General features: G+C 44.9%; 2 protein-coding genes across 2 annotated transcripts in view; one reads left to right on the forward strand and one right to left on the reverse strand.

Moving 5' to 3' along the window:
- Positions 1-621: 621 nt before the first annotated feature.
- On the forward strand, positions 622-10,358 carry DLD (dihydrolipoamide dehydrogenase). Its single transcript, XM_015851484.3, has 14 exons — positions 622-699; positions 887-962; positions 1,995-2,074; positions 3,231-3,299; positions 4,574-4,643; positions 5,007-5,107; positions 5,425-5,568; positions 5,725-5,826; positions 6,437-6,627; positions 7,648-7,818; positions 8,185-8,374; positions 8,787-8,924; positions 9,170-9,259; positions 9,359-10,358. The coding sequence occupies exons 1-14, from the start codon at positions 661-663 to the stop codon at positions 9,422-9,424; spliced, it is 1,527 nt and encodes a 508-aa protein (XP_015706970.2). The 5' UTR covers positions 622-660; the 3' UTR covers positions 9,425-10,358.
- A 1,727-nt stretch (positions 10,359-12,085) lies between these two features.
- Positions 12,086-25,826, reverse strand: part of LAMB1 (laminin subunit beta 1) — a 37,587-nt gene continuing 23,846 nt past the window's right edge. The window contains exons 24-33 of the mRNA XM_015851498.3: positions 22,383-22,752; positions 20,706-20,890; positions 19,230-19,471; positions 17,547-17,750; positions 17,016-17,160; positions 16,043-16,250; positions 15,697-15,838; positions 14,736-14,912; positions 13,430-13,589; positions 12,086-12,525 (exon numbers count right to left, since the gene is read on the reverse strand). Of these exons, the coding sequence (XP_015706984.2) occupies positions 12,389-12,525; positions 13,430-13,589; positions 14,736-14,912; positions 15,697-15,838; positions 16,043-16,250; positions 17,016-17,160; positions 17,547-17,750; positions 19,230-19,471; positions 20,706-20,890; positions 22,383-22,752 (1,970 nt within the window). The 3' untranslated portion in view covers positions 12,086-12,388. The remainder of the gene's footprint in view (positions 12,526-13,429; positions 13,590-14,735; positions 14,913-15,696; positions 15,839-16,042; positions 16,251-17,015; positions 17,161-17,546; positions 17,751-19,229; positions 19,472-20,705; positions 20,891-22,382; positions 22,753-25,826) is intronic.

Raw genomic sequence — 25,826 nt, forward strand, 5'->3', positions numbered from 1 at the left:
ATGCCCCGTCCTTGGAGGTGTTTAAGACCAGGTTGGATGGGGCCGTGGGCAACCTGATCTATGGGGTCTCTATGGGGATCTATGGGGTCTCCTGGGCAACCTGATCTAGTAAATGTGTATGTTTGGTGGCCCTGCCAGGCAGGGGGGTTGGAACTACATGATCCTTGATGTCCCTTCCAACCCGGGTCACTCTGTGATTCTGTGATTATGTTATTACTTTACTATGGTGCCCACTCTTACCAAAAAGAGGAGCACAACAAAAGGATTTACCAGAGATGGCAGGAATCACCTGACAACATATTGTGTGTTCAATATGACTAAATATCCATATATTTCTCACAGCAGGAAGCTGACAGCTGCACAGCTGTTAACAGGACGATCGCTCCACTATCCTATAGGTTCTTCTAAATAACTGAAATGCTTTATAATACTGAAACCCGGCATTACGCTGCCTCCCTCTCAGATCTCCACAGCAGCGCGATGCTGCCGCCCCGCGGGCCGCCCTGCCCCGCTCAGGTAACAGCAGAGCGCCCCCTGCCGACCATCCCTTCATTTACACCCAGCCCCATCGCAGCGGCCCATTGCGGCTCCCGTACAGCCGCCCGTTCCCGTTGCGCCTGCGTAGTTCCGCGGAGTCCTTGGGCCGTGCAGGCGGTCGCCATGCAGCGCTGGGGCCGCGTCTCCTGCGCGCTCGCTCGGGTACGGCGCTGTGGGAATAACGAGGGGCGGGCGGGGGGCACCGGAGGGCTCCGTGCCATTGGGTTGGGCTTGGCCGTGCTTGGCCGTGCTACTCTGCTTTCACGCCGTGGCCTCGCCGCTGGGCCGCGTTCCTGTTTTCTTCAGGGTCGAGCTTCAGTTTTTAAAGCCGTGGCTTGTTCTCTTCTAGAGGAGCCATTTTGATCGAGTTCATCATGGTCTCCAAGGGGTGTGTGCCGTGCCGCAGAGGACCTACGCCGATCAAGGTAAATCACTGCGGGTAAAGATCAGAACATAAAGCAGAACTTCTGTCCTGGAGGCTGAGCCTGCCCTGCTGCTGTGTGGAGATGTCGGTTGGTCTGTACAGCTGCCTGAGGGGAGGTTGTGGTGAGGTGGGGAATGGCCTCTGCTCCCACATAACAGCGATAGGGCGACAGGAATGGACATAAATTGCACCACGGGAGGCTCAGGTTGGATATTAGGAAATGTTTCTTTGGAAGAGTGACAAGGCCCCGGCACAGCTGCCCATGGAGATGTGGTGCCCCATCCCTGGAGGTGCTCAGGGCTGGGTTGGATGGGGCCCTGGGCAGCCTGAGCTGATGGGGGGCAGCCAGCCCACGGCAGGAGCCTGGGACTGAATGGGCTTTAAGGTTCCTTACAACCTCACCAATTTCTATGATAAATTCTTCTTTGTCAGATTTACTGTCAAAATAAAGGTATAATTAGAAGCTGAACTTCATAATGTAAGAACAGTGGCAGTGATTAATATTGCTGAGGAGGTTATGATTGCTAGAAACAAATGTACAAAGTTCACAGCTGCTTCTGTGTTCATAATCAATAAGGGTTACACAGAAGTTTACTTCAGCCATATTTCCTGCATTATAATCTGATGATCCCATGGCATGCACTGCTCATGTATATTTTGTGACAAGCAACAGAAGAAATTTTGTTGGTAAAATGCTTAAATAAACTGCTCAGACATCTGGGGTTACAGGTTTTATAGCAGGAAGGATGGGTCAGATGCATCCCATCTGCTTAATTTCATTTTACATTATTTTCCCTGTGAAATTTAAGACTTTATATTGTCAAAAAACCTCTATACAACCTTTGCTTTTGTCTGGAAAGTCATTTTGTGAAGTGTAATTTCTCTAGTATTAAATTGCATAATTTTAATAGCTTTTTTATTACTTTCTCTCCATTATTTGGCATTTCCAAATATGAATAATTTCAGGAATAAATTGGTCCTGCAGTAAAGTCTTAATTACTGAAAAGAGTAACTGTAATGTTCCCTGTTGCAGTTGATGCCGATGTCACAGTTATTGGTTCTGGCCCGGGAGGTTATGTTGCTGCAATCAAAGCAGCTCAGCTTGGCTTTAAGGTAAGAACTGACCTTTCGAGACCTTCTGATCACTCTTCAACCTCTCCACTACATAAAACATGCAGTGATTCTGTTGTGGGTAAGTACCAAAACAGTGCTCAGCTGATGTGGTTTCCTAGTGCCATTGGAGGAGTTCGATGGCCATTTGGGAGTTTAGAAGTGGGAAATAGTATGCTCATAAGTTTCATTTTCACTCATGAGTGAGACATCAGCAGCATTGCTGTTTCTCTTTAACCCAAGACCAGTTTACTCTCCTGGCATTGCATCATTCTTTCATGAAGTCCTTTATAATCTGAGAAGGCATTGCTAAGTGTACTTGTGCATGCTCTGTTGGCCGGTATATCCCAGTGCCTCTGAAGTAAGACAGCAGGACTGCATGAAAAAACCAAGGTGATGAGACCACCTGGCAAGGACAGAAGCTCCTGTTTACAAGAAGAGTTCAGTGAAATGTTGGAACAAGTCCAGGTTGCATGTAGCCTTCGCCCATATAGATTTTCAGGGCTTGGCTTGTCGAGGCCTTGAGCCATCTGAGACAGCTTTGATGCTGTGCTTCAAGAAAGAAACTTGGCTAGATGGCTTCCAGAGAAGGTCCCTTCAGCCTCAGTTTTCTGTAGTTAAGAGTGTTGTCCCTCATTGGTTATTCCTCCAACAGCTGGAATTCAGTGATGCCTCTGAGTATATTTTAACCTAATGTGTAACAGTAGCAGAATAGAGTTTTTGGAAAGTCAGTTTTACATCTGCTTTTGACCCTAGTGAAGTTAATCTAAAGCGGATGAGGCAAAGCCTTACCAGGTAAAGGTGAGAGCAGTCTAGTGCTGTTTGATCCATAGTGCAGCTGTTAAAGCACTTGGATCATCTTATGTTTGTGTGCTTAAAACAGGAAGAGGGGTAGCTGGGGATCAGCTGGTCTCCTTGTGGTCCTTTGATTTGATGTTGAGTCCTCATGGTACTGTTACTGCTGCTTACCACAAAAGCAGCAAGTTAAATGACAACAGGCTTTCATCGGGGGAGTCACTTCTCTGCACATTTGTTTCCCTGGAGCATAAACTGAGAGGTTCTTATTTGGTGCTTATGTTCTGTGCTCATCACTGAGGAAGGGACATCTCTGTTTGCTGCCAAAAGGTTTACAATGCTCTCCCCTCCTTTTTTCCTTCAGACTGTTTGTGTAGAAAAAAATGAAACATTGGGTGGAACCTGTCTGAATGTTGGATGTATTCCTTCAAAGGTAAGGGTACATTGTTGTTCATAACTTCATTAACATCTATATGTCCTACATGCATCACTTTAGAAACCCCTACTTACTTTTTCCAAGATGGACATACTTTGTTTAGAAAAATAACTTGCAACCAAATGATTTCCATGAATAAAAGGAATTAAAAGGATTGCATTATTTATTAATTCAGTGGGAATGTTTTGTTTACAAACTGTGTTTTGTGGGGTTTCTTAAGTGAGAGGAAGAGGGATAAAAGCAGGAGGTGTATGCAGATGCATCTTCTCCCCAGTGAGCTGGTAAGTCTGTGTGGTAACCACTATCTAAATACAGCAATTAAATGCTATTTAAATACAGTTTAAGGTGGTTTTGTCTTAGCGTCTGCTGTGTGGAATTCTCAGTCCTTTCAAGTCAATGCTCAATACACTTGTCGTTTTCCACACAGAGGGTGGTGATGCACTGGAACAGGTTGCCCAGTGAAGCTGTGGGTGCCCCATCCCTGGAGGCATTCAAGGCCAGGCTGGATGTGGCTCTGGGCAGCCTGATCTGATGGTTGGAGACCCTGCACATAGCAGGGGGTTGAAACCAGATGATCTTTGAGGTCCTTTTCAACCCAGACCATTCTGTGATTCTATGATCCCTTTTTATATTGCAGTTTCTAATCAAGTTATAGTTTGGAGATTCTGTATTTCAAGCTGCTGATCTTTACATGCACTTAGAAAGGAACTGTTCTGATTTTATTTTTGAATTGTAATAATCCAGTGACCTGAACTGGCTCTAAACAGTCTGACTGTACAGTTGTAACAACTTCAGCACAACTCAGCTACAGCATTGAACTGATATTTGCACAGACTAAAATTTAACAGTGATTTCAGTATAGATTCTTTCCTCCTCCAGTTTTTCCATATCCTCCCAGTATTTTTGTTGACAAATTTTCTGAGCTAATGAAGAAGTTCTACTGAATCATAGCCATCTATTGTTTTCCTTTGCTTAAAGCCTGTCCCTACCTTTTTATTCTCAGTGCTATCATTTCCACTTTCTCTAGTGAAAAGAGCAGAAAGGGGTAGGAATGATCTTAACTACTCTCTATTTTTGTTATATGTATTTTCTCAAGTTACACCTCAGTAAGAGCTTCTGCACGTAGTTGGCGTATTTGAAATACACCTTTTAAAGCACTAATGTCAGATTTATTAGAGGTTGTTTTTCAAGTAATTTCATTTTTTAAAAAATATTGGTAAAAAATCCAGTTGCAGCTGTGTCCCATTGACATTTTTGTATGTATGTTTTAGGCCTTGCTGAACAACTCGCACCTCTATCATTTGGCCCATGGAAAAGACTTCGCTAACAGAGGAATTGAAAGTGAGTGTGCAGAGCAACTTGGCGGTGTCTATTGAGCTAAATGATTTCCATTAAGAAACAAATGTGAATGGTTCAGGTCTGACTACTATAATTGTAGGAAGATTGGTCATAAAGCTGCATTGACTTGCAACCAATATCCTTTCTCTGCCAGCTGGAGGTTTAGGAATGTGTGTGTTCCTTAATTGCTGGCTGGAGAAGTTACACTTGAAAAGACTAACACTGCTTTGTAACATACCAGTTGTTAAACATGACCTTTCATGTTTAATGGGAGCATTTTGGGGCATCTCCCTGTCAGAACTGTTCACGGTAGATCAGTTCCTATAAATAAAAGTGGAATGCTCCATTGAAGCTTTTCAATTTCAGTTTCAGGAATCCGCTTGAATCTGGAGAAGATGATGGAACAGAAGAGCGGTGCAGTGAAGGCCTTAACAGGTGGAATTGCTCATTTATTTAAGCAAAACAAGGTTAGTTTGGATTATTTACTCAAGTAAATGTATAATTTTCTTGCTTTTGTTGCTTTTTGCATCTCACGTTCTAGCCATGTAAGCTTATTTGATCAGGGATTTGGCAAGGGCTGATTGAATGCTTCCCTTCTAAGATATTTTAAATGAACAGCTCATTCTTGGGTCTACTTAAAAGAACAGTGTTGGCTTTGTGATTTGTTCTGGATGTCGATGCAAAGGTTTGCATTAGCAGCTTCATTCTGGTGAGATTGATTAAGTGTAGCATAACTTATGTAAGTAATTTGAACCTTAACTTTCTGTGTTCTTGGTTATTAAAGGTTGTACATGTATCTGGGTTTGGGAAAATAACTGGCAAAAACCAAGTCACTGCAACCAAAGATGATGGCAGCACACAAGTTATCAATACAAAGAACATACTCATAGCTACAGGCTCAGAAGTTGCTCCCTTCCCTGGAATTACTGTACGTATTTGGAATCTTGGTGCTACTTTTCAGTGTGAAATAACCACATCATTTAATGTATAATACTTTTGCATCTGTTTGGAATTCATCTTCTGTCCTACGTATGATGTATAAAAGAGATGGTAAGTCTCCCTTTGTGGCTTTCTTTGCCACTAGATTGATGAAGATAATATCGTGTCATCCACTGGTGCTCTGTCCCTGAAAAAAGTCCCTGAGAAGATGGTGGTCATTGGTGCAGGAGTCATCGGTGTGGAACTGGTAAGAGAATATTTAAACTTCTTAGTCCTTTATTTATAAAGTAACAGTGTAATTTTGTCACTATATTTGATGCCTGCTGGCCATTGAGCAGGGCAGGTGTAGATGAAGACAGAATGGACATGGCTTTAGGGAAGGCGATGGTAGTGGTTATGGCTGTATACATGTGCAGAAGCAGCAGTAGTTATATTTTACTGCATAAACTGTCTATAACGTGTTATTGTTTTGCTTTACTTTGGTATTAGGACACCACAGAAATCTTATCTTGAGTTCTCTGAGCTACGTTCCATTTATTTGATTTTTAATTTTTCTGTGCCTGTAGCCTAAAATATCCCTGTTTGTTTTCTTTACTATATATTTAAAAGCTTAATTCCATAAGTTAAAACACTGAAGCATTAGGGATGCAAACAAGTAATGATAAATCCATCTTTTCAGAAGGACTATTGGAAACAGGCATGTTATATCCTGCACTGTAAAGGTTTTCAAATGTTGATAAGTTTGCTGTGTTGATCATCTTTTGCTGTTTCCAGTCTAAATGGTAAATATTGCAGTAAAGAAAGCTGAAGTTTTCCTTCAAAAAGCTTTTCCTTTAAGTATGTTGTTGTGACCGCAGGGTTCAGTTTGGCAGCGCCTCGGTGCGGATGTGACTGCTGTTGAGTTCATGGGCCACGTTGGTGGAATGGGAATTGACATGGAGATCTCTAAAAACTTCCAACGTATTCTTCAGAAGCAGGGTCTTAAATTTAAGCTAAACACCAAAGTTACTGGTGCTACCAAGAAACCGGATGGAAAAATTGATGTAGCGTAAGTATTGAACGTAAAACCAATGGGAAACAGGTTGTATTTTTCCACTCAGCCCTTCAAACCTATTCAAAAACAGTCTTATATTATTATTGAAATGGGAATTAAATGATACTTAATTCTTCAGTGAAGTTTCATTTTTATCCTGTATTATAACTTAGTGTGTTTGTAACTTTGGCTTTATTGAAATCAAACTTGTTTATACAGGAGAGTTTCCATTGGCCTGGGTTGGTGTGCTGGTGTAAAAAGGCTGCTTTTCTTATCAACATATTCTCTGTGCAGACTGGCAGCGTAAGCTGTAGTTAGAGTTGTAACCTAAGCTTAAAAAGCCTTTTTCATTGGAATCTCAATACAAGGAATTGTATCTACTGTATTTCCATAGCTCAGTGTAGTCTGTCCTCCACCACTGGAGAAGTCCTAGATGTGGGCCTCTATGTACTGCTGTACTGATACTGCCTGGATTCTCATGTAGATCTCTGTGTTTAGAGTTTCATTTAGGTTCAGGTGTTTGCTTTTGAAATATGATTCTTAATTAACCCTGCTTACCATTCTTTGTTTTGTGCTTGTACTCAGGTTGCAAACTGAACTTGTTCTAGATGCTGTTGACAGATGCACTTTATGTAAGACAGCTGCTAACAGTTCTTCCATTTGGACCTGGTGAAAGCTTGCTCTGTGCATGACTTTGCCTCGCTCTGAAGTACAAATAACTTGGATGTTGTGCACTCAGCACCAGTTGTTTTGCTGTACGGATTTGCTCCTAGCAGGTTGTGCTACTTGTTAACAGATGCATAACCTGACTTTCTGTGTCTAGGAGTTGTTAACAAATTTGTAAGAGTTGCTGGCCCTTGCTTCCTCTCCTGCTCTTCAAGTCTTGCAAGGAAGAAGTGGGGGATAGACCTAAGGCAAGCATTGGGTGCCAGGTTCAGCCACTAGGTCACCATCTGGATCTTATTAATCACTAGTCAGTGAAATACAGTACTGTGGGTTTATCTCTTAGCATTCTTGCTTCTTGTTTTTCTATAGTGTTGAAGCTGCTGCTGGTGGCAAAGCAGAAGTCATCACTTGTGATGTGCTCCTGGTGTGCATTGGTCGGCGGCCGTTCACAAAGAACCTCGGACTTGAAGACCTTGGAATTGAACTTGATAAAAGGGGGAGGATCCCAGTCAATAACAGATTCCAAACCAAAATTCCAAAGTAAGTCATATTTAATCATGTTTACTTTCTTTAAAGCAGAACTTTTAAAAGTTTAACTTAAGACACTTAAAATTGCTTAATATAGCTGCTTTTTTTTCTGAAAGAAAAGCTCAGTTTATGTTTGGAGGATTTTTAGGCAGCCTTTAAAGCTCTGTAATTTAAAGTCAGGATGTGCTGGCAGTGGTTCTTGAACTGTCCTCGTTCAGTGGAAACTGTTTCTGTGGTCTCTAGGTTGCTTCTGTGCATGGGTATTTTAATCTGATTTTGCTGAAAACTCCAGTCTTGTTTTAAACGCTTCTGTGGGGTAGCTGAGGTGTGCTAGTACATTTTTGAACAGAATCTAATTGTGTTTCATTGATCTGATAGCATCTATGCTATTGGTGATGTAGTTGCTGGACCTATGCTGGCCCACAAAGCTGAGGATGAAGGCATTCTGTGTGTTGAAGGGATGGCTGGAGGTGCAGTTCACATCGACTATAACTGCGTGCCCTCTGTCATATACACTCACCCCGAAGTGGCCTGGGTCGGCAAATCAGAAGAGCAGCTGAAAGAAGAGGTACTGTTTTCTTCCTGTTCAAAGCTGTTACTCTGTTTTGGAGATGGTTTCATAGTGTGATAATGGCTGTTGCTTTATCTAACTACTTCTCACATGAGAATTTCTCTACCTGAACTCATTGTGTAGGGTGTATGGCTGAATGGTTCCTTCCTGCATGCTGCTTTCACAAAGGACCACACTGCTCTTTAATAACTTCTGTTTTGTGAAGTTAATACCATTTCTATGCTATTCTTTCCTTTTCTGATACCTCTTTATACCTGTTATTTTCATACACTGTTCTGTGCATGTCTCACCTGCCTTCTGGTTTTGTCTTAGACCTATTTTTGTAGTTATCCGCCTGTATGGCTGCATCATTCCTGTTGAGCTTCCCATCGTTAACTCCACATCAGTAACAAATCTGTCTGTTTTGTAGGGAGTGGAGTACAAAGTTGGGAAGTTTCCATTTGCTGCAAACAGTCGAGCGAAGACGAACGCTGACACAGATGGCATGGTGAAGATACTGAGTCAGAAGTCAACAGACAGGCTGTTGGGTGCACACATCTTGGGCTCAGTGAGTATTGTGCAGCGTGCTGCTGTTCTCGTGTTGTTTAATTTTAAGCTTAGCTTAGCCACCAGATTGACAGAGTAATTTGGGCTGGCACAAGAACACAGCTGAAGCAAAGTGCTGGTCATATTAGGGTTTTTCTTTTTAGCAAAAGATGCTTCTTTAAAAGCTGGATATTTCTTAATTAGCAATTCAGGAGAAACAAGACAATTGTATAAAGATCTGTTCTAATTACAAACATTAAACTGCAGGGTGCTGGTGAAATGGTTAATGAAGCAGCCCTTGCTATGGAGTATGGAGCATCGTGTGAGGATGTGGCCAGAGTTTGCCATGCCCATCCGGTAAGTTTTTTACAGCAATTGTTGAACACCTGTGTTCACAGACACGTTGTAACTACGTGTAGGTGTTAATGGTTTGTACCTTTGGTTTGTTCTCTGCAGACGGTGTCAGAAGCCTTCAGGGAAGCGAACCTAGCGGCGTCTTTTGGCAAAGCTATCAACTTCTAAAGCGAAGGAGCAGTTCTTCGAACATCCGTAGTGCGTCTGAAAACGGACTGCGAGCCCTTGTGGAAGGCGAGTTTGAGGATTTTAGGGTTGAATTAAATGAATCTCTTCACTTTAGGCATCAGATATGTAAACAAGTAGAGTTTGGAACAAGTGGAATTATCCAGTCTCTGTAAATTAAATACTTAATATTACATGTTTATTTACATCATGAATGTTGCAGAAAAACAGCCTGACAGAACTCTTTCCTTCAAAACCAAACATTTTGCTGCTGCATGGGATGATCAGGTGTGCTGCTCACAGCTCTGTACAGGTGTCCAGCACACCTGGTGTGTTCTTATTTGAAGTAGTGATAGACTAAAGCAGTTGGATGCTGGCACTTAACATGCCTCTGGCACTTAATGCCACTGTCACTTCCGCACAAAAATGTATTTCCTTGTGAAAGGATTAAATAAGTATTTAACCTACTTACGTTTGAGTACCAAAATTAGTTTTGATCTATTAGCGTTAGGATCTGGGGAGAAGAGGGACTCGTGTAAATTGATTAATTCTGTGTTGACTTTTTTAAGATAAAATCACTCTATGTGTGATTCTCCACACATCATGTTTTCATATTGAAAACTCATTGGGGAAAAAAATCAAGTGTTGGAGAAATGAAAGACTGAAGGAAAACTACTCTTACTGTTACTTCCTGTTCGTAAAGCTTCCATTGTCCGACTCTCTTTAACCTTGAAATGATAAGCAAATGGGTAGCAAAGCCTCGCTTGCTGTTAAGTGTGATGATGTGAGGGTTATTCTTCTGCACCTTCCACTTGTTAGGGCTGCAGCGTCAGCTCTCCACACAGTTCAGACATACTTCCTTCTCTCCTGTTTTCTATTTTGCGCTCTGTGTCTCTCCTGTAGCGAGAGAGCTTAATAAATATTTAATGTTGCTGGAGGACCGGCTTGGGTTTTGTTTGCTGACTTGTTAATGTCCAGGTTGGTGGATAGAAGACGACTCACAAACAAATACCATGTAAAGGGAACGTGCCCAATGCCAGTAGCTCTTGTTTTGCAGGGTGCCACTTCATTTTATTAGAATCTCTGCCTTGAAGAGAGTCTTAGTGTGTGCTGGGATTGTCCTTTTCATTATGTCAGTGGCTTGAGAAGTGGACAGAGAAATGGTTTTACACCAAAGGAGGGAAGATATAGATTAGATCACAGAATTGTAGGGGCTGGAAGGGACCTCCAGAGATCATTGAGTCCAGCCCCCCTGCCAAAGCAGGTTCCCTACACCACGTCACACAGGTAGGTGTCCAGCTGGGTCTCAAATATCTCCATAGAAGGAGACTCCACAACCCCCCTGGGCAGCCTGTTCCAGTGCTCCGTCACCCTCACTGTAAAGAAGTTCTTGCACACATTTGTGCGGAACTTCCTATGCTCCAGTTTCTGTCTGTTTCCCCTTGTCCTGTCTCCAGATACTGCTGAAAAGAGTCTGGCCTCACCACTTTGCCCCCCACACCTCAGATATTTATAGACCTGGATCAGGTCCCTTCTCAGTCTTCTTTTCTCAAGGCTAAACAGATGCAGCTCACTTAGCCTTTCTTCATAGGGGAGATGCTCCAGGCCCTTCACCATCTTTGTGGCCCTCTGCTGGACTCTTTCCAGGAGATCCCTGTCTTGTTTGTACTGGGGAGCCCAGAACTGGACACAATATTCCAGATGAGGCCTCACCAGGGCAGAGTAGAGGGGGAGGATCACCTCCTTCGACCTGCTGGATGCACTCTTTTTAATACACCCCAGTATGCCATTGGCCTTTTTGGCCACCAGGGCACACTGCTGGCTCATGGCCAACCTGTTGTCCACCAGGACGCCCAGGTCCCTCTCAGCAGAGCTCCTCTCCAGCAGCTTATCCCCCAGCCTGTACTGGTGCATGCAATTATTCCTCCCTAGGTGCAAGACTCTACACTTGCTTTTGTTAAACCTCATCCAGTTTCTTACTGTCCAGGTCTCGTTGAATGGCAGCACAGCCTTCAGGTGTGTCAGCCAATCCTCCCAACTTCATATCATCAGCAAACTTGCTAAGGGTGGCCACTGTTGATGAAGATGTTGAACAAGATCAGACCCAGAACCAACCCCCTGGGGAGCACTGGTAGTTACAGGTCTCCAGTTGGACTCTGCACAATGACCAACAACGACCCTCTGTGCTCTGCCAGGATATTATGAGGAAATTATTTAATTAGATGGAGTAGTGCTGTAGTTGCCCTCGCAAACTCCTGACCTTGGTTAAGTGTGAGGTTAATTGTCGATGGAAAAAGTATTTACCCAATGTTTCTCATGTCAGTAAGCAGTCGGTGCATGTAAACGCACATTGCCATTGGGGATGCTGCCTTGTGTGTGCTTCACAAGTGGCTATTTTTCCCTCCAACCATGGTTTACCATGTAAATTTGGTTCTTGAAACATACACCATACTTATCTCTACTCCCACCTCAAATCAGAAGTGTTACAGTGAAATGAAACTTGCTTGAAGCCAAAAGCAGTATCATGCAGAGAGTAAACGTTCCTGGTAGAGTACTATGGTGTAAATGCTACCTAATGAGAGGGGAGGTATTTCTTTTTTCACTGCTAACTCTGATTTACCATCCTATACGTCACAGTAATTAGAGCTCTTATTTAGAATGATGTAGTTGGAAGCAGTATTTTATTAGGACATCTCTAGCTAGTTTAAAAACAAGACTTGCAGAAGCTCAAGGATTAGTTTCAGCTACTGAAAATGACACAGAACTTAATGAGTCATACTAGGTACATACAGTGATATACAAAAGTACTGTTTATTTTCAATGTCAAAAAGTTACTTCTCTTTGGTTCTGTGACTTAGAAGTCAATATCAAACCTGTTCACTTTACCAGGTCTCAGTGTAACGTCAAAAACAACCGGTGTAATACTTGTTAAAACCCATCCTGAACACGAGTGTCTCCTGTTCCCATTTATAAGCAGGTGCTGTACACAGCAACTTTCTGGCTGATTGTCTGTAAGAGGGAACGAACGGTCTCTTCCAGCTCCACCAGCTGCTTGGCTTTGTCTTCCAGAACTTTCTGATTGTTTTCATATGTACTTTCCAATTCTGTCAGCAAAGGAAGAGAAAAACAGCTTAATTAGGTATGTTTTAATGTGGTAAAATAATCAAATCATAATTGTTATGGAAAAACTGCCATTCAAGTTTATTTTCTTGTGGAAGAAAGTCTGACCTATAGTAGCAAAGGCTGGAATGGCACCTTCTGTTTCTCTAGTATTGGGACATAAAGCAACCAAAGTAATTTTCTCTGAGCACAAAAAGTGTGCTTCGATTCGTGTTGACAGTAACTGCCATTCCCTGCTGCTGGGAGGCTCTTCTGTTGATGTGAGCAGTTTAGGCTTGTTACAGTCCAAATATTCAGTGAGTCATTGTAACTGTGCAGGACAAGTGAGGGGAAGCATGGGTTCTTGGCCTGGCAAAAACAGAAGGAAGACCTTGCTTCCTCCCTGGCAGTTCTGGGCTGGCTGCTCCCTCCTGTTTCAATCAGTTTTAACAGGCCATTGTGTTTAGCTTCATCTGTAAGCTGGACCTGCTGGATCCTCGTTGCCCTTTGATTTAACTGCATTCCCAGGGTGTGTGTGTGGGAACTGTTTGAATATGGTGTTCTGGGTTCAGTCAGGAGTTTGACTGTTTTTGGTGTTGCCGAATGGGTTTGTCCTCATCCTAATCGTGGTTACTTATGCTGTCTAATTCTTCTGTGTAGTGATTCTCTGAGCAGTGATAGGTGCCGTACCAGAAGTTTGCATCTCTCTGTAAGTTTTTGCTCTCTTTAATTCAAACCTTTGATTCACGATTAGGTTGTGTCCACAAAAATACAAGAAGCAGTTCAAACTTCAGCACCAAAGAATTAACTTTCTTTTTTCTTTTCCTGCTGCTGATGGACACTTGGTTTAACAGCATGGTAATGCTTTGTATTCTACAGCAGCACCATACCTGCTCAGAACAGCCTTACCTTTGAGCAGCTGCAGCTTGCTGTTGGCTTGGGCCAGCAATGCCTTCGCTTCTTCTTGCAACATGCCAGCTTTCCTCCTCGCATCAGCCGACTCCTCTGTCTTTTTGGTGATGAGATCCTCCACGGTTTTGTACTTGCTGTTCAGCTCCGTGTCGAGGACCTGTCGTTCCAGATAGAAACGCAAGATGGAGCCACCCAAAAGACAATGCGGAAGGAGTAACTCAATATCCAGGCTAAAGAGAGCACAGTGTCAGCTAAGGTAACAAAAGCAGCAACAGGGCCGAGGGATTTCCTGTTAGATATTCCAGATTTGAAGAGTCAGTACAAAGACTCATCAGTGCCCTCTGGCACATCTGTGGCTGTTCTACAGCTCTAACACTAACACTCAGCATGGACTGCAGTTACACAACTCTGGAACTCAGGGCAGTAGGGGAGGGAGACCCTTGCTGCCTTTTCATTAAGAACAGCTGCCTGGCTCTCAAGGTGAGAGTGCTGGAGATGACATCAGGTTTACTTCTCAGCTGTGCTTTTTCCCTGTGAGGTTAAGGGAGTTCTACAGCACAGATGAATTCAACCAGTAAGAAGCAAGTTAGCAGTCTGCGGCAATACTTGAATCCTCTGGGGTCTGATGGCCACCTGAAATACTACTCAGTGTTTAGAAATAATTGTTACATGGATAATACATCCCTCGTAGCAGAAAATGTCTCTTGAGACCGATGGGCTAATTCCAGCCAAAAGGCTGCAGCAATGAAAACTTCCTTTGGCAGATTTGTCGATTGTTTTGTTAATGAACATTCTTTTGGTATTACGAAGGTGTACAGCAGACAATGGGAATCAGGCCATACGGTCGGAGTGAATTCTGCATCTCTGATACTTAGAGATGAGACTAGTTTTATACTGAGCTAAGGATTTATTCTTGCCACTTGATTCTGTATATGCCCAACTAAGGTTTGTTTGGCCTGAACATCACTGTAGAAACCATTTTGTTTTCCATCTATATTTGCCAGTTCATCTGTGGCAGACGGAGAAGCTGAGAGACAGAAGCAAACCTGTGAAAGGCTGATGTGTGGCAGTGAGGTGTATTTCCTGCAGCTATTCTAGAACCTGACAATTTCCTGATGCTTCTCTCTCTTTCCATTTAGTAACAGGTTGAGTAAAAAACACTTCACTAAGTGCATTAGGCACTTTTTCTTTGTCATCAGCACACAGCCAACAAGTGGATCAAAGGAATCCAGCAGTGTTCACCTACCCAGCCCCAGGGTGAATTTTGTTGGCTCTCCTTTAGTATCTGTCCCAGACTTCTTACCTGTTTAACTTCTTCAGCATTTTGCTTTGCAGAAGCAATTGTTTCTTCTATGTTTCCCATGTTTGCTGAAGTTGTAGCAGCCTTTTGCTTCAGGTCTTCAACGCTCCTCTCAAGCGCAAACAGGCGTAAAGTGGCATTGTTCAGTGTTTCTTCAGATGCTGCATTTTCAGATTGAATCTAACAGAAAGAGGGACAAAGACTGAACATGATACAAGCTTTCTGAGTAAGTTCTGATCAACTCACTGGGTCACAGCAGTAGAAGCCGTACTTAAGAAGTGTTTCATTTTGTTAAAAGAGGACAATTGTAATTGGGGTGAAACAGCCCACTGCTGTAAGATAAGTACAATGAAGTCTTCAGAAGCGTTAGGGAGCTTCATTAAGAATGATTTGATTGCATTACATGTGCGAGAGTTGCTTAATCTGCAAACAGAAGTTCACAAGTTCATATCAAATGATAGCGCTAAATGTCTGAAGTTGTCCATCTCTTAAGCTGGCCAGACTGAATGGGTTGAGTTAGCACTAAGGTCTCATGAGAGCTACGAGTTAAAACCTGATAATACGTTATCTGACAGAATTACAGCAATTACCGCTTCAATCTAGCTTCAGTTTTCTCCTGCTGCAGTGAATGGCACTGCTAGATAGCACGGTTATGCCAATACACTACTGCCAAGTGACTAATATGTGTGACTTCATAGGCATCTTGGCACACCTGCTGTGGTCCCACTCATGTAACATTAGTGGTGCATGATATGGGGTGAGAAAAACCTTTCTGCTTTGTTAAGAGCATGTAGACCACTAGTTATTTTCTTACTCAGATGTTTACATAATAAAGGCCTGAATGGTTTAGACTCATTTTAAGTGCAGACTTTGATTTGCCTTCCTTAGACGCCCTTATATTGGTTTCTGAATATCAGACATGTTCCTGTTTCTGCATCTGAAAGTATATATGGAAATAACTTACTGAGGTCAGGAGGTCTTGAGTTCCTTTAATATCTTCATCAGCTTGTTTTATGGCTTTTTCAGCTGCGTTTTGAGCCTTTTCAGCTTCTTCTAGTGCTGCTTTCACCATGTCTGCGGTGACTTTAACATCTGTTGCACCTTTGCTGTGGAGCAAAACTAGGTTAGCACTAAAAGGATTTACTTTGCAATGGTCACACACTGCAAGGGGTCTCTTTTGCCCCATAGTGAAGGAATGGGGAATCTGCTTTGTGATAAGGTAAACTCTGTATTCCCTGGTAGAATGAAATGGAAGTCTTGTTCCAGTTCTCGGTGACTGTAAATAACTAATGCAAAATGGGGTTGCATACCTTGCTTTTTTAGCTTCCTCCAGTAACATTTCTGCCCTGGCAATGTCTCCAGCGCTCTGCTGCAGAATGACCTCCACATCAGAAAGGCTTTCCACACGTTCACGGATGTCTTCTGTCAGGGCTTGCAGCTGCTGGGGGGTGCTGGGCATCTCCATGTTCAGCACTTCATTAGCCACTGCCTCGATGCTATCCAGGTCAGCGCTGTCCTCTACAGATAGGCAGAAATGACACAGGTGTGAGTGAAAGCCCCCTGCTGTCAGGTCTCAATACTCAACATTCTCGTCCACCTGCTCCCTCAAAAAGCAACATCACAGCAGAAGCTTCCTCCTCCAGACTGCAGTATGTCAGGGTATTAAAACTGCTTCCTTAGGCTGACACTTCTCTTTAAGGAGAGGCCCAGCAGGCACGAAGGCTCTCCTAGCCTCGTTCTTTTGGAAGACTCTTGCTGATCTCAGTGATTAGCTACCCTGTACTGGGGCTGTGGTGGGCTGCAAGCCCAGAGGAAGGGAAGCCAACTGCATGTAAATGTGTTGGTGCTAACAGTATACTCAGCCTTGTGCAAACAGGGAAGGAATGGGCTCACCCTGCTGCCGCTCAGCAACGAAAAGGGCCCTCGTTTAACCTCTACCCATTTTCTCACATGAAGAAACCTACATAACCTCACAGTTTCTAACCGTGACTGTCCTCCCCTTTAACTGCACTGTGTCGTTCTGGCCAGAACGTAGGAACACACTTGGCAAGTCAGAGAAGCACAATGGTCTCAGCTGAAAGGAACGAAGCAGTGGGCTACAGATCGGCCTTTCTTTCCTATTGTCTCGGTTTTCTCATTCCCAGATTTCATCATACCCACTAAATCTGGCTGAAAAGAGCCAGGGAGGATGATGAGTATTGTGTTACCACTTGGAGAACAATGCCAAAAAGAGTTTTCACAGATGTAGAAATAAGAGAGAGAATGTGAGTTTAAGGTTTTTACGCATGAGGAAGTCTCGGATCTGCTTAATAAGGTTTCTCAGATCTTCATTGCTTCTGTCCACTTGTTCTTTTGTAGCGTTGGTTTTGAGCAGAACTTCTTGTGCATTCTGTTTGGCTTCATCAGCTCTCTGCTTTGCTTCAGAAACCTGAAGAGAAGAAAGCAAAGGGCTTGACTGCGTATTTGCGTGTGCTTTTGGGCCTGATTTACAACAGAAATGCAGTTGGAGGCAGAGGTAACAGTAATGAGAAATGCTTCTTCTCATAAAACTCACAGAACACTTTTAAAAGCTGGCTGTGATCCACACCACCAACGCTAATTTAAACAACTCCTGCTAATGTTTGGAGTAACGCATGAAACGTTCCTTCAGCAGGCTGAGGTCTGAGTATCTTTACAAGTCTGATGACGTTATGCAACTAGAAAGAAGGACCGTGAAGTAAACCAGGCACATACTTTGTTAATTAGAGCCTAAACTTGGGTTACCACTGCGAGATTTCTTTTCCTTCGTATCACAGCAATTGATTTATGTCTTACCATTCTGGAGAGTTGCTCAACTTCTGCCAGTGCACTGAGGATGTCTCTGTCAAAGTCCATGGCCTTCTGCCACGCGTTGTGAGCGACAGTGACCAGCCCATCGCAGCCAGGTCCTCCACACTTCCTCTGCCCCGCATCAGTCCGGCAGTGCAGCCCCCCGCACTCTGACTCGGCACAAGAGGCTCCCACTGGAGTGCCACACATCTGGGAAGGAGACAAGGGCAGCGATCACAGCCTCAGTTTTATTGCTAAGCCGTGAGGGGGATGGCATCCTAAATACCACAGCACAACTAAACACATTTGACCATCTTTATGGGTCTCTTCCAAGTCGGCATATTCTATGATAGCAAATGATGCTGAAGTAGAGCAGACGGGTCCATGCCTGCATGATGTTAGTTCTTCTATGCCCTTTCCACAACTCCCTGCTGTTTTTTTTAAAGTAAAACTACTTTAATTGGCAATTTTTACTGAGCTTATCCACTATTGTGGCCAACTGGACAATGAAATCAGTAGAAGTTGTTTTAGCCAGATGGAAAATCCTTTATTCCTGTGAGGTTCTTCTCCCTTTCCACCCCACTCCTCATGCCAAAGGATAGTCACTAGCTGATGTACTTTCAGCCAAGAATCTCTCTGGGAACACTGAGGGGCTGTGCCAAGTTAGCTGCAGCTGGCTCCTGTGAAGTGTAACAGATTCCCTTTTACCTGCTTGGCAGGCAACCCAGCAGTAGCTAGAAAGCAAAAAGATTTTGTTTCTGCATCCCATGATTACACCTCCAAGCAACTCACTCAGTGTTTACTGCTTTGATAACATCTAACCAAGATTTTCGGTCCTTAAGAGCACATTAGGCAGGAATGTAGGGGCAGGGAAACGAAACAAAAAGATGCCTCTTTCTTCTCTCCCCAAGAAAAGGGAGGCAGAGGACTGGGGTGGGTGGTTGTCATTGTAAAGGACCGGGGACAATTCACTGTGTGAAGACCTCATCCTCACACACAGGCCCAGCCTTGCCCAGAGGAGTTAATGAGCTCTCCCTTCTGTGGAACTTCAAGTGGGATTGTTCTCTGAATGCAGTCGGCTGCCTTCAAAGGGAAACTGAAGGAACACCCCCGCCTCGCCCCAGAGAAAACTACCCTTGATCATATTTACAGATGAGCAGGCAGCTTCAACAGGGACTGTGCCCTTTTGACTCCAGCTCCCTGCAAATTCTGCTTTGTTCCAAGCAGAAGGATGAGAGTGTGGCAATACCAAGGAGGGCAGCATGAGTAGGAGTGCTGCACAGGTATGGTGTGTACTCTGGAATGCTGCAAAAACAAAGCAGGCCAGGAAAAGCAAGCATGTTAACTGACATTTAAGAAGTTGGCTCTTGGTCCAGTGGGCTCACTAAACTTTGCTGCATTTGAGAGCTCTGCCCACAGCAAAGGGATTTGGCTTAGGATGTGATGACAAAGTGCTCTGTCAGGGCTGAGCTTCTAGAAGCAAGAGGAAGAACATGGAAGGCTGATGTCTGAAAACCTATAGGTGTCTCAGAACCCACGCAATACCCCATCATCAATGAAACATGCATTTTTACAGGAACAGACTGTATTTCTCACTGTCCGGCTTTAACAGCTTCTCCCTGCCTGCTGCTTCTTCACAAGCCTGACCTTTTGCTGTAGGTTTTATCCCAGGAATTCTCAGCCAAATACCTTTGCTGATGCTTCAGCAAGATCCAGGCTTTGCAGCTTGCCAGCGAGTTCATCCAGGAGGCGTGACTGCTCCTCTTGCTTAGCCTTGAACTGGGCCTCCTTCTCATTGATTAAGTCTTCCACTTCCTGCCGCGTCTGCGCTGACAGCTCCACGGCGCTGTCGGGGTGGACAGTGGAAGCATTGACCCTTTCCTCTGCCTCCAGGGACATCTGGAAATACTTGGTGATGCTGTCCAAGGCTCCTGCAGAAATCAGACAGAGCCGCTCAGAAATCTGTTAAGTAACACCAAGTAATTTTAAATCACGGAGGCTGGTGGATGGCACATCTGGGTTAGCATCAAGTCAAAGCAAACAACAGCCTCTTTAGCTGCACTCCGCGCTATTGTAAGGATGACAACATTTGTGCTGTTGTTTGAACACTCCATTGTTTTTTGGTTGAAAGCTTGTGAGGTTTGCTGGTTTTAAAGTTAAGCAGCTCTCTGACACAGGAACTGACTTAACTCTGCCCTGAGGGTGAATGGGGACCCAACCTTTTAGGTTCATAGGGCAACGTTCCATTTTCTAAGGACACGCATACGCCATTAGTTCTTGTTGCCACATAGATGTCTGGTGTATGGAGTCACTGCTTGGAAGCTGCTCAGAGCTCTCCCAAGAAACAACTTCCTGATGAAAGACGCTGATTTACAGAAGCGTTCATTTTGGACAACAGCTGGAAAGGCCCCAGGAGGGATGTGAGGGACCCCATAGGAACAGCCACACTCTGCACCTCAGAGCAGCTCTCCTCCACAAAGTGCCACAAGCCAGGGACTCCCCAGTTCCTACAATCTTTTTGCCTCATTCTGTGAAACCCTACATTCATTGGGAACCACCTCAGACTTCCTGCAAAGCAGGAAATTAAAAAATAAATAAATACTTCAAGTTGGAATTAGGTCAGCTTTTAAAACTTCCCCAGAATTGGGCAGCCTGCCTCTCAGCAAACTCTGACCATAACAGAAGCCTGGCGTGGCGCCATCCCAGCGGGCATGAAGGTTTGCTCTCCTGGGAAGGACTGGGCTCATGCAATGCACTCCTATGGGCTCTTGCAATGCGCTCCTATCACAAAGGGCCAGCGAGTTTTTCAAACAGAACTTAACAGCCTGGGGAGAGCAGCTGAAAGGTGCGGGTGTATCCTGGAATCTGCTTCACTTCCAACTGCTGTGCCCCTATCTAAAATGTATTTAATTGAAGTCTTAAAGTCTCTGAAGTTCTCGTGCTCCAGGAACTTGAGCCAGCATTGCAATGCACAGAGAGAGAGGGAAGGGGTGAGGGGGCAAAAAAGAGCCTCTGCTGCATCAGCAACTCCACTAATGCACAGTGAGAAGCTGCCCTCTAAGAACTGAGTTTCATTACATGTTAGAAGATTAACCTGGGGTAGACCATGCAGTAATTAAATCTTCAGCCACCCCGCTGCTTTCTCCCCCTCCGTGTGACACTCACCCCGAACATCAGAGATCTTGATGAACTCTAGCTGTTCTGCCAGCTCCTTCACGACGCGATCCAGGCTTTTGGCATCTGTCTCCAACACGCTCAGGTCAGCATCGGTGCTATTGCTCTTCTCTGCTAAGGTTGAGAGGCTTGCTTCTATGTCCGCTATCTTAACGGTAACATCAGCTGTCAGCTTGCTGCAGAACAGAGGAGCAGCACTTAGTGGGGGCAGAGGAAGGGCTGTAAGGCTCACTTCAGCTCAGCAGTGGTTAGAGCTGTGCCATGCTGCTCCCACAGCAGAGCTGTGATTTGTAACAACATGCCTTACCTAGAATGCTGCTTTGTTTCCTTTATCACACAAAACTACTTTTTAATCTACAGCACGTTTATAAACTCAAAGCACCAAATTGCTCAGAAAACAGCTGCTTTGTGTAAGATTAACTGGAGGCAGATTCCAGAGGACTGGTGTAATGCTCTTGTACCATGGCAACTGCATAGGTCAGAGTTGACTACTATGATCCATACATAATTTGCTTCATCCCCCCAGCCCCCCAACTACAAATGCAGTTTTGATTACTATGAACTCATGGGACAGATCTGAACTTCAGGAAGAGGCGGGGGGAAACAGTGAGATGGTTTGGTTTTAATACAATGGATTCTTTTAGCTCCTCTGTAAAGATCCCTTCCCATCAGCCATTCTCTGGGGCTAAGGAGAACCTCCTGCACCACCATAGTACACCCAGGAGGAGGCTTCAGCTGCTGGGATAACCCTAAAAGGAAAGACAACCACACAATTCAAGGCAGAGCTGCTGCAGAACAGAGCTGGGCACAGGATACTGTTCCCATCCATGGCGATCCCTCCACACCCGGCAATTGCTCGTGCTGAGAGAACTGGGCAGTATTTAACCTCTGTGATCAGTTTCCATCTCCCCCAACAGCTCAGCAGGCTGCTGTTTGCCAGCAGCCCTTCAAAATCCAATACTTCTTTCTCTGTACAGCCAGAAAAGAGCTCTAACACACTGGTTAGAGAAGAGCAGCTCCACAGGTGCTCCCTCAGTACACAGAGCCCATACACAGCAGCAGCAGCCCCGTGGGGCTCTCCAGCTGAAGAGGGGATTGCAGGGTACAAGCCCGTCCATAATTGAGATGTTTGTGCTTTGATCCTCTCCCACTTGCTTTGTGCAGTCCCCTGACAATGTGCAAACAAAGCTCTAGCAGTTGCACAACTGCCCCATCTGTGAAAGCACAAACCCCCTTCCTTCAGTACGCTCAGCTCTAAAGCAAAATACAGGCTCTGACCCCGAGCAGAATGGAAACAAGTGCTGTGACCAAGCAGCTGCTTCCCCCACCCCAAGCTCAGAGTGAGAAAGAAACCCGAAGTTTCCAACCCATCCCCATCGGCTACAGGCGGAAATCCAGGAATTTAATCTCTCCCCTCTTCATTCTCTCACACAATAGCAGTGCTTGTCCTTTGCCCCGGGGGGAGCGCAAAGCAAGCATGAGCAGCTCAGTGCTAATGAGCAGCCGGTAATTAGCTGCCCTGCACAGCCTGTGCTGCTCCTGCCTTCTTTCTCAGCCAGGTTTCTGCTCATGGTATGGGGGCTTGGTACCATGCTGAGATGCTCCGTGGCCTGCCAGGGTGCCCTCTAACCCAGCTGGATTTATCCACCTAACCGCAACCGTACTCACTCTGCCTCCTCGAAGAGATTCCCAATGTTCTTCAGTGGCTCAGCAGCCGGGTTCTGAGTGATGATGGCTTTGATTTCACTCAGCTTCTCCTCCAAGGTGCTGAGAGTTTGCTGGTAGGGGCCAACGACCCCTGTGATTTTCAGGGTGTTTGCCCTGTCCAGGAACTGCTGGGTGCGGTTGGTCAGCTCGCCAATGATGACATCCCAGAGGGCGAAGCACTGGTGGCAGGGCACGCAGTCGGGGAAGAAGCCCGAGTAGCCCCGCGAGCACTTGTCGCAGCGTGGCCCTTCCACCCCCTCGTTGCAGATACATTGCCCTGTGGTGCGGTCACACTGCGGGGTCTGGATGCCACGGGGGTTGCAGTCGCACGCTGGAAGGAGAAAAGGGCACTGTGAGGACTGAGGAACATAAAAGCAGAATGGGATGGTGAAATGAGGACAGAAGTGGTCTGTGGGTTATTGTTAGCTGATTATAGCTGTGTCATGTATCAGAAACAGCCCAACAACGGGGTGAGGGTGGGCACATCCTGCAGTGCTGGGGCATCAGCCCAACAGCCACCGAAAGATCCCGTTTCATTCCTACCAGGGTAAGTTGAGCAAAGCTGCCCAGATGGGAAAAGAGATGCCAGGCAGGTGCCCAGCAGAAGATTTAAGAGCAAAACATGATCAAAATGGAAAAGGTGAATAAGGAACAACCGGTCACTGTCTCTCCCAGCACAGCAGCAGGGAGTAACTGAGGAATGCAACACACTGAGAAACAAACAGCCTCCCCTGCACCTCCCCCTAAAACACCAGCAGATAGCTGGTGACAGTGGTGAGCTGTGCTGCACAACTCCCTTCCACAAGATGCTGTGCATCCTAAAAGCTGAGGTGACTTCAGAGGAGACCAGGACCAATCCACAGGCTCACAGCAGAGAGCACACAGGCTACAGCAGAGGAACTACCAGCCTGCAAAGCTCTCAGCAAAGGGACCCTGCAAAGAATAAAAAGAGACTCTGAAAACATGCAGGTCATCTACCTGCCATCACGGCAAAGGAAAGCTGAAGCAGGTCAAGCACACACTCCAGGACTGCAATACCTGATAAAAGCCTTCACTTAAGCATCCATTTACCAGGTGTCCTCGAAGGAGGCTCATGGCTCAAAATGGTCCACAAACGAATTCATGCACCCCAAGTGTGTGCCCCTTTGAAAAAGGGCAAAACAAAGCTGTTTTCATGATTGGGCATTGTTTGCTCCAACTCAAAACACAGTGGTGGTCTTCAGTTCAAGAACTGCACAAAGAGCCTCAGCAGAACAAATCAGTCCTCAGCGAAACGACTTTCTTGTACAATGTGAATATGATAGGCAAGAGGCAGAAATAACTCCGGCTGCCTGCACAATTGAGCAAAATGGTCCTTTGTTCTTTGAATTATACCCCGACACAAGAGATTGTTTTTACTTTACATCCAAAGTGCTTAAGCAGTCAGCCTGCCATGGGATATGTTCCCTGCAGGCAAACTGGCGAGTTCCTGTTTGCAGGAGGTCGGTTAACCCTTCTGACAGCTAATAAGGCTCTGGGTAGAATGATGAATTGTCCACATTCCACTGCACAGAAAGAAGGGAAACAACATGTGGCTTTTCTCAGGGATGTGATCAAGTTACCCGAATAGGCGCTGCTGGAAAATCAGATCTCTGTATTTACGTGTGGATTTAAAAAGGTTAAAGCGGAATATATAAATAAATTAATAAATGTTGGTGATTCCACTTCTGAATACCTGCATGTTCAGGAAAGGCGGTTGATACGGTAATGTTTAAACATTTAGTAATGTTTACACGGTAATGTGGATTACAAGATCTATGGAGCCTGAAAATGCTGAGCTTGAGGAGGGAGATGTCAAGCACTTACACATTCACAGAGCTGCAGCTCAAACTCTATGACTGCCCATTGGGAGAGGAGATGATAAATAGCCAAGAGAGTCGTTGGCTCTCAATACAACACAGCACTTGGAAGATCATCACGTTTCCTGAGTTCTATGAAACGTCCAAACTGAGCTTTGTGGGACTCATAAGAAAACTGTACAAGGTGAACAGAAACACAACTATGGGTTCTCTCTCCATTTAGGATTCCGCACCAAGGGCAGAAATGGGCACTGCTGGCTCTGCCCGAGTTCAGCTGTGTGACTGTGGCATGTACCAAACAGCTTTCAAAAGTGCTGGACTTCCCCTTCTTTACGATCTACCCAGGACACTATCCATGCAAAGGACCAGCTTTGAAAATAAAGGTAAAAATGACGGTAATTTTATCTCAATTATTAAATCAGGTAAAGGGAAACAAGAAAAAGTCTCCCCCAGCACTGGAACAGGGAGATTCTGGTACATTATTTTCTTGATGCTTTGTACATTTTGGATGTGTTTCTACATTTGTGGTATGGTCTACAGCTACAGCCCACAGACAGCTCCGTACTGTGGAACTGATGGGAGACATCTGAGATTCTCAGAGTGTCTCTTTCAGAATCAGAATGGCCTTAGTGAAGCATCCAGTCACTGCAGAAACCAGCTCTGTTCCTCACCAGCCAGACTATCAGATGTTAGAGCCCCATTTCTAGACACTGCATTAATAACGATATTTAGCCAGCCAGAAATCCCTGAGAGCTGTTCTGCTCTCCAAGGCCCCATGGAACAGTACCTTTACCATCTCCAACCTCTCTAGCATAGAATGGCCTGGGCTGAAAAGGACCTCAAAGATCATCTGGTTTCAACCCCCTGCTATGTGCAGGGTCACCAACCACCGGACCAGGCTGCCCAGAGCCACATCCAGCCTGGCCTTGAATGCCTCCAGGGATGGGGCATCCATAACCTCCTTGGGCACCCTGTTCCAGTGCATCACCACCCTCTGTGTGAAAAACTTCCTCCTAATATCTAACCTAAACCTCCCCTGTCTTAGTTTAAAACCATTCCCCTTTGTCCAATCACTATCAACCCATGTAACAGCCATTTCCCCTCCTACACTTCCTTCATATATTGGAAGACCACAATAAGGTCCCAGAGCCTTCTCCTCTCCAAGTTAAACAAGCCTGACTCCTGGGCCCTGGATATTCCACATCCTGATCCAACGAAAGGATTCATGTGATATTTGATCACCACCATCAGTGAAATCAAAACAGGAAACCCCTTGATTCCTAGATATTAAGTGAACGCCATGCCAGAACGATCCAACGTACCACATCCAGCCTATTTTTTGGTGAAAAACCCCTAGCATCACCTGTAGCCACAGCAGTTCTTGCTTCTCTACAGCTTTGTTCATTAATCTCCAGTTATTCCTATGGCCACCTTTTGCCTGCTAAGGATTCTCTCTGTTACAGCAGTTTCGCTTCTGGTGTACTCCAACAGGGTGAAGTCAAACTCTTCAGAGTTCAGCTGGGCTCTGGAGAGTTTGGCTTAACCAGCACACTCATTACTCTGACAC

Source organism: Coturnix japonica, chromosome 1, assembly GCF_054131305.1.
Source record: "Coturnix japonica strain WE chromosome 1, WE-NBRP24, whole genome shotgun sequence".
NCBI lineage: Eukaryota > Metazoa > Chordata > Aves > Galliformes > Phasianidae > Coturnix > Coturnix japonica.

Bases quoted from the DNA above. Each gene is read 5' to 3' on its own strand.
- DLD (XM_015851484.3), top strand. From the start codon at position 661: ATGCAGCGCTGGGGCCGCGTCTCCTGCGCGCTCGCTCGG. The intron at 4,644-5,006 runs GTGAGTGTGCAG...TTTCAATTTCAG, and splicing joins CGCTAACAGAGGAATTGAAA to TTTCAGGAATCCGCTTGAAT. The intron at 5,569-5,724 runs GTACGTATTTGG...CTTTGCCACTAG, and splicing joins CTCCCTTCCCTGGAATTACT to ATTGATGAAGATAATATCGT.